Source organism: Nanorana parkeri, unplaced genomic scaffold (genome assembly GCF_000935625.1).
Source record: "Nanorana parkeri isolate BGI_ZX_2015 unplaced genomic scaffold, ASM93562v1 scaffold792, whole genome shotgun sequence".
In the NCBI taxonomy this organism is placed as follows: Eukaryota; Metazoa; Chordata; class Amphibia; order Anura; family Dicroglossidae; genus Nanorana; species Nanorana parkeri.
Window position 1 is genome coordinate 341,876 of NW_017307060.1, and position 8,403 is coordinate 350,278.

Here is an 8,403-nt window from a genome sequence, read left to right on the forward strand (position 1 = left end):
GCCCTCCAGCTGTGGTGAAACTACAAATCCCATGATGCATCTCTCTTTGGGAGTCATGTCTGGGGCTGTGAGAATCTTGCAATGCCTCATGGGATTTGTAGTTCCACCACAGCTGGAGGGCCGGAGGTTTGAGACCCCTGGTATATACCAAGGGCCGCATTAACATAAGGGGCTACTGGATCGCCAGCTCCAGGCCCACCACTGAAAATAGGCCTAGCTCAGTGTGCCCAAAAGCAATGCGGGTCAGCGAAGCTGAACACAAACAGGCAGAAGTGCCTGCTGGTCTCTAATCAAGCAAATTAGGAGGAGAGCCATCTCTGCTGCTTTCAATAGGGTTACACCCTGTCTGGGATTCAACCGGACAGTCCGGGTTTTATGTCCTGTATGTGCTGTGTCTGGGTTTTAGGCCAGCTGAAACCCAGACCCAAGATGTCATGATGTCAGGTGGTCAGGAGAAACCACAGGGTCCTGGTGTTCCAACTTAAATCATTGAGGAGGCACAGGACACGGAGGGATGCTGGAACTCAAGGAGCAAAGAGGTGTCTGAAACACAGGGTGCAAATATGTCTTGAAGGGCACAGGGGTTCTGCTTCAGGCAGATGTGTTGCTCACTAGCTCTTCACACTCTCTTTCCTGGCTGTCTCTCCTCACTCTCTCTCCTGGCTGTCTCTCCTCACTCTCTCTCCTGGCTGTCTCTCCTCACTCTCTCTCTCTTGGCTGTATCTCCTCACACGCTCTCTCCTGGCTGTCTCTCCTTGTGCTCTCTCTTGGCTGTCTCTCCTTGCACTCTCTCCTGGCTGTCTCTCCTTACTCTCTTTCCTGGCTGTCTCCCTCTCTCTCTCCTGGCTGTCTCTCCTTGCTCTCTCTCCTGGCTGTCTCCTGGCTGTCTCCCTCTCTCTCTCTCTCCTGGCTGTCTTTCCTCATTCTCTCCCCTGGCTGTCTTTCATCATTCTCTCCCCTGGCTGTCTCTCCTCGCTCTCTCCACAGGCTGTCTCTCCACACTCTCTCTCCTGGCTGCTTCTCCTTACTCTCTCCTGGCTGTCTCTCATCTCTCATCCTCCTGGCTCTCTCTCCTGGCTGTCTCTCCATGCTCTTTCTCTCTCCCGGCTGTTTCTCATTGCTCCTCCTCATGGCTGTCTCTCCTCGCTCTCTCCCCTGACTGTCTCTCCTCACTCTCTCCCCAGCTCACTGTCTCACCTTCCTTTCTCCTCTGGTTGTTTCCCCTCCTTCTCTCCCCTGGCTGTATCTCCTCACTCTCTCTCCAAGCTGTCTGCCCCTGCTCTCTCCCCCGGCTGTCTTTCCTCACTCTCTCCACATGGCACTCTCCCTCCTGGCTGTCTCTCCTTCCTCTCTCCTCTGGTTGTTTTCCCATCTTCTCTCCCCTGGCTGTCTCTCCATGCTCTCTCTCCTCTCTCTTGGCTGTCTCTCTTCACTCTGTTCCCCGGCTGTCTCTCCTCGCTCTCTCATGGCTGTCTCTCCTCACTCTCCCCCCTGGCTGATTTTCCTCCCTCGCTCTCCTGGCTTTCTCTCCTCTCCTATCCTCCTGGCTGTCTCTCCTGGCTGTCTCTCCTCACTCTCCCTCCTGGCTGTTTCTCATTGCTCATCTTCCTGGCTTTCTCTCCTCGCTCTCTCCCCTGACTGTCTCTCCTTAGTCTCCTTCCGGCTGTTTATCCTCCCTCTCTACTCTAGTTGTTTCCCCTCCTACTCTCCCTAGGCTGTCTCTCCTCATTCTCTCTCCTGGCTGCCCTCCCCCCCCCCACACACTCTCTCTCTCCTGGCTGTCTTTCTTCGCTCTCTCCACACGGCGCTATGGTGTTCAGGTTTCACTTGAAGAAAAGGTGGCAACCCTATGTCCAACCGACTGCAAGCACCAGCCCATGATTCTCTTAATCCAACCCTGTATATACCCTCATGAGCACTTTATTAAGAACACTACAGTAAATTAAATTGTGGCAATTAAGAGGTTCACATGGCTAGCAACAATACTCAGATAGGCTATGGCATTTGATGATTGGTATCAATGGTGCCAAAGTGTTCTAAGAAATCATTACCCCCATAATTACACCAGGAGCCTGGACTGTTGGCAAGATAGGTTCACAGCTTCATGCTGTTGACCCTAAAATGTATGTGTTTCATGGGGAATTGAGGTTCGTTAGACCAGGCTACATTTTTCCAATCTTTAACTATACAGCATTAAGGAGCTTGTGCCCACTGCAGCCTCAACTGTCTGTTCTTGGGAGATAGGAGTGAAACCTGATGTGGTTTTCTGCTTATTGTAGTCCATCTGTTGCAGTGGTTGGCATGTTGTGCATTCTAAAATGCTTTTCTGCTCATCAGAGTTGTAAAGAGTGGCTATCTAAATTACCATAGTCTTTCTGCTAGCTAAAACCAGTCTGCACATTCTCCTCTGACCTCTCTTATCAACAAGATGTTATTGTCTTCAGAACTGCTGCTTCCAGGATGCTTTTAGTTTTCTTCATTATTCTGAATGCATTCTGGAGAATGTTGTGTATGGAAATTCCAGGGGATAAGCAGTTACAGAAATTATTAAACCAACTGGCCTAATACTAACGATCACATTTTTCCCCTTTGTGGTTTTTGATGGGAACATTACTAAAGCTCCTGACCTACATATGATTGAATGATTACATAACTGCATTAATAAGAAGTGTACATGTATTCCTAATACAATGCTTGATGAGTGTTCATGTATTTTGTGTATATATAAGGTACATGTATATAAAGATACATTTATTTTTTATTTTTAATGGTTTTTATAATTATTTTTAAGAAGTTGCAATTTTTTTCTGGTAATTTTTTTAAGGACACAGACAGTTTATCTTTTATCAGTTTATCGATTTAAAATAGGAAAAACATTTTTTTTATTAAAATTTGCAGAATCCAATAATTCTGGAAAACTTCACTTCAGTGAAAGTTTACTTTTCTATATTTTCTTTAGAAAAAGAGTACAAAAGCAATGATGTCCACAATTCTGGGCTTAAACTTAGGTTTTCCTTTTACAGCTAAATTGAAGTTCTTTTGATCCTTTCTCCAGCATTAAAGTCATAACTGTTTTATAGACCTAGTAAGGAGACAGGCATCTAAATTGTAATCTCTGGTATTTACAGGATAAACATAAGATAAAGTATAGTATAGTATATAGTAATTTAACTATAAAATAGCTGTGTGCAGCAATACATTGCCTATTCATCTGTTTCAAAAAGTATTTATTTAAGGAAGAAAAACAACATTTGTTGAGGCGTGTAATGATGACTTAGATAAACGGCATTCCATAACCAAGTGGATGTTGTGTGTGAGATTACTATCAGTCGTTGCAACAGTATGAGTTGATACAAAGAGTTGCAGGGTGTGTGTCTGAACTAGGTGCATATGAGAGGAATATAAGGAAATGTCAAAAAATGCAAAAATAATTTTTGACAGATTTCATGTCAGTTTGGCAACCCTAACCTAAGTCCACCTCCAGGCAAACAAAACACTACCCTTTTAGTGGGGCTGTCACTGCACTGCAAGGGTTTAGTGCTTATTTATGCCTAGGGGACAGGAAAAGGCTGTTTTTCTTACCTGATTGCCAACCCTGCCCATTCCCTCTTAGCTGCTAGACCAGTACCTGCAGCCTCTTCCCCCCTTCGCTCTGGGCAGTTTACTTCAGTCCCATTGCATAAACTAGCACTTCACCCTTGTAGTGTATGGGCAGCCCCACTGCATGGGTAGATTTTTGGTTAGCCCAGAGATAAGCTTTTACTACCTAGAAGAAATTCTTACATCTATTTAAATTGCACTCCAGTATTAATTTCCTGCTAGCATTTAAGCCCTGATGAACTTGGTGGTGGTTTTGGGGGCTAACCCCCATATTGTTGGCTAGCTAGGGATTTGTGGTGCTTTTATCCTTTTAACAATCTTGTGTTTAACTTCAAAGATACATTTATGAATAGAACTAGCAAGTCTTTTTGTTGTTTGGGGGAGAGATTTTATAAAGACTTACACAGGAAAGCTGTGAGCTGCATTTTCTGATTTGGTTGTTTAAGGAGCAGGCTCAAGGCTGTCTGATCTTGGCTTTACAGCGTAGTAATCACAAACTCTGCCCTTGCTAAACTTGGCAATTGCAGCTTCCATATGTTTATTCTCACAGGTTCACTTTAGGCTAACTATAAACATGAGATGGTAATTGGATGTTTGGGTACGATATAACCATCCAAAGGTCATTTTAGTAAGTGATCCCTCTACATTCATGGATAGAGCATCAAGCATAAAGCCTATGCGATTTTGGTTTTAAAGAAGGAGGAAGGAGAATAGCCAGAATCATCTCCCTTCCTTCCATCTTCCTGTCCAGTCCCAACATGTCCCTATAGAGCTAATAATTAGCTAAAATAATACCACACAGGAATGTCTGCTATAGTCCTTTGGTCCACAAAGATGATCATCACTCTCTGGCACTCTGTCACTTTTAGTCTGGCTAAAATTGTGTGGATTGGGTAATGGTCATCTCATATCTTTGTGCAGTTTTAACACAGCTAAAAATGTATCAGATCAATAAAAAAATGTGGCATGTACCACCTATTTGCATGCCAAATGTTTTAAAGATTTGTAAATTGTTCATAATCAAAAGATTGCTCTAAGTTTCAATTACTAGAACACCCAGGACATTCTTCAATGTTACCAGTCACCATTTGTGTTTTGTATGATGCAAATATGTTTGATACAGCCAAAAAAGTATAATATTTTTTGGCTTCTTGTCCTAAATCATTCCAATGGAGAAAGTTAATTCAGTTCTTCTTCTGAATACAGCTTCTACAAATTAATTCACAAACTACATAAACATATTTAGCTGTAGAGTGTCATATGAAGCAAGTGTTGGTTTGTTGTGTATTCACTGTGGAGGTCCACACAGCAGAGTGTGTTCTTTCTGGACATTGTGTCTCCCTGCCTGTTTATCACTGAAATATCAACGTGTCACCAGATGTTTGTGTGTATTTCAATGTTCAACATTTCTAAAAGGGGACCTTATCTCATAACTCTAGTCCCTTGCAACATATGATCATAGAACCTTAAGAAAAAGTGTTATGGTAGAAAGATGAGTGTTTTGACACTAAACATGGGATTTTTTTTGTAAAGATATTCAGACCCAATTATAACTGAGTCTCTTTATGATACCTCCGGTTCTGTTAGCCACAGAGTTCCAGAATTCGGACTCTGCGTATAGCAGAACAATAGCTGGAACAAGCCATCTGGAGTTGGGGGAATCTCCCACCAGTGATGACCAACGGTAATGCAGGAAGCGGTGAATGGATGTTCTAACTCTAGAGATAATTGTGCCTTGTTTAGCTAACCTGTACCTGCTAGTGAGAGCAGTGTGTGCAGTCCGCGATGCCTGTGTGTCAGTCTGCTTGAGCACAGAGTGTACAGACTAGGAGTGTCAGGGAAAAGATTTTCCACAATCCTGTAAGTTGTGGGTGGTAACAGCTCAGATTAGTTCATTTATGTGTGTGTGTTGTATTTTACGGCTTCTACTTCGCAACTGCGGACTGAGAGGCACTTTGGGGGTTCTTGCAGTGATAATCCAGCCCATCATCCGGCCTTCCCATGTCCTTGTACCCCCTCTATGCCCTCCTTGGTCCACTGTTCAGGGCATAATTAAAGAAATAATAGTTTTCAGGTTAAAGCCAAAACCCAATACGAAAAAACTCACATAATCTTCATGACATTTTTATTATATATCATATAATTTCTTCTCCAGTTGCATTTCTCTTTTTCCTAAGGAAAAATCTCTGTTATTCCTTAAAATGTGCGTTTTCTATTAAAATGATACCTTGTGATCCTGGCATGATGGTCCTTGTTCCTGATATAGGGCAGAAATGCTCTTGTGTCGGAAAAAAAAAATGAGTGAGAGGAAATCTGCTACTGACAATGTTTTTATCTGCCTTCTTATCCAAAACTCCCACTTTTCCTGAATATAACTTTTATAGTGTAAGTGCATCAAAACTTTTTTTTTATTTTACGGTACAGAAGGATTAAAATCTCAGTTGTGTTTTTGTTGTTGTGTTTTCCCCTATTTGGGAATATTTTATTTTACCAGGAGGACAGGAAGTGAAAAGATATATCTACTTGAGACTCAGACAACAACAAAACACTTTTGTAGGTTCTACCATTTTCTCATTCTAATGAAAAAAAGTGTTTATTATTTTTGCTTCCTTGATAGAGAGATTTCCCCTCACGTCTTAACCTGGCATGCAAAGCACACTGACATATATATAATTTTTTTTACTGCAGGAACAAAATACAAGTTGCAATGGCTTCAAACATTTAAGTTGGTTTATCTGGCAAAACCGGTTAAAGAATTTCAGCTGATCAAATCGATTTTTCTCTGGAAATTAGTCAACAACACATTAGCAAAAGTTACTTGACATTACCTATTTCCTCAGATTACTTTCTTCTGTCTGTGGGTATCCTAAGCCTCTGTTATCAAAAAGGCTTGTTGTGTGTCCCCTTTCCTGTTGAGCCCAAGACTAATGTCTCTTTTTTGGTTCTTTAATAAAACAGTAATTGTAGCTAATAGGTTGATTAGATATTTTAATTGCTACAAACTCATTACAGCTTGCTTCTGATATTGTTTATTTTAGGATGAAGGCAAGAAATTTTCTATCCTTGCTAAGGTTATTCAGTGTGGAATGTATGAAACTGTAACTTGCCTCAATGCAGTTTACATCCAACTGGGAAAGATGGTAAGTGCTAATGATTTCTATAGTGCTCTGCATGCATCCTGCTGCACAAATTGGTGTGACTTTGGAAAAATCTGGATCAATTTTGATCTAATTAATCATCTTAGCTCAGTATGAATGTATTGTAAACTGAAACATATTTCAAGTGCTGGTTGATCTACTTTCCGTAAAGGACAGATTTAGCTTTTAATAAATGCCACTCCCCCTGAGTGTAGGCATTTTGGCCAATAATTACCCTGCTCCCCATTCTAGCAATTTCTTCTTAGACATAGGGGTCTATTCACAAAGCTGCCGAGGGCAGCCGAGTGAATGACCGATCAGAAGTGAAGTGAGCCGAACACTGTTCGGCTATTCACTTCAGGCTGGTACAGGCTTCACACTGCTGTTCAGGCTATTCTGAAAGATCCCGAACAGCAGTGAGAGAATAGCCGAATGCCGCCGAGCGGCATTTGGCTCAATAGTTTTAATAGGCTCCTCTTTATACTTAGGATGAAGGCAAACAATTATTGTAAGTGTATAGGCATTATAACGCTTTCATGAACATTTTCTAAGCAGCCTTTTTGCATTCATTATTTTTAAATTTATCATTATTGTTGTATTGTATTGCATTTTATTTATTAATTAATTTGTTTAACAATTGGTAGCCTTAATAGACCGCTACAATTCTTACAGCTTACTACAGATCAATAGAGACTTCTAGACTAGAGAGGCACTCTTTTGTTTATTTCTGGCAAACATTTCAACAGATCTGTGTGCATTACTGAGAGCACTGGGTCGTTTTGGTGTCAATTTTATTACACAATCATATTTAGACAGCCTGAACAATTATCTATTTTTTGGCTTTGAATGGGCTTTAATATTGATTAAAGAGGGACTGTATTTTCCATACTCTTTTCCAATGTTTTTTCTTTACCTATCAAAATAATAGTTAGTATTAATATGATCAACTTCAGTTGGGTTTTAAAGCAGAACTTCAACTAAATTATCTTTTATTTTTAGTTTTGGATAGAATTTAACACCATCAGGGAGATTTTCCATAATGTCATGTATCAGAGACATGACAGAAAGTGAGCAGAAATCTCCTGAAAACAAGGGAAATCACACCTTTGACAGTTGGCAATGGAATAAGCATCCTCACTGGAAGATACTCCTTAAAGTGACACTAAACTCAGGAGATAAAACTTAAAAATCCATTCCCTAACTATTAACAAAAATGTAGCTTATTTGTGCATCACTCAGATGATGCAGATACTCAAATCATCTCTGAATTTATGCTGGCGCTGTCCTTCCTTCTGGAGGGTGGCTACTTCTGTTCCCCCTTGTCCCTATGTGTGTTATAAAGTAGCCACCACTCCAAGCTCACTCTGGGGATAGATTGCAATCTTGTGTTTAGTTTGCTAGTTTGTATTGAGATAATAGTTAATCATGGGAGTGAGCTTGGAGTGGTGGCTACTTTACAACACACACATGGGAAATAAAAGTAGCCACCCTCTAGAACAGGGGTGCCCACAATTTTTCATCTGGAGATCTACTTTTCAAATGACGAGCTCAATGAGATCTACCAATGAAAAAACACCTGCATTCAGGGGCGGGAGGGGGCATGGCGGTGCATTGAAGTCAATGGCGCTGGACTGGAAAACACAGGCATTAATGTGCTCCGCGATCA

The 8,403-nt window shown here is 41.3% G+C and overlaps 1 protein-coding gene across 1 annotated transcript in view; it reads left to right on the forward strand.

The window, feature by feature from the left end:
- Positions 1 to 8,403, forward strand: part of LOC108793934 (mucin-5B-like) — a 52,002-nt gene that overhangs the window by 4,216 nt on the left and 39,383 nt on the right. Inside the window, exon 4 of the mRNA XM_018564896.1 lies at positions 6,639 to 6,740. Coding sequence (XP_018420398.1) covers positions 6,639 to 6,740 — 102 coding nt within the window. The remainder of the gene's footprint in view (positions 1 to 6,638; positions 6,741 to 8,403) is intronic.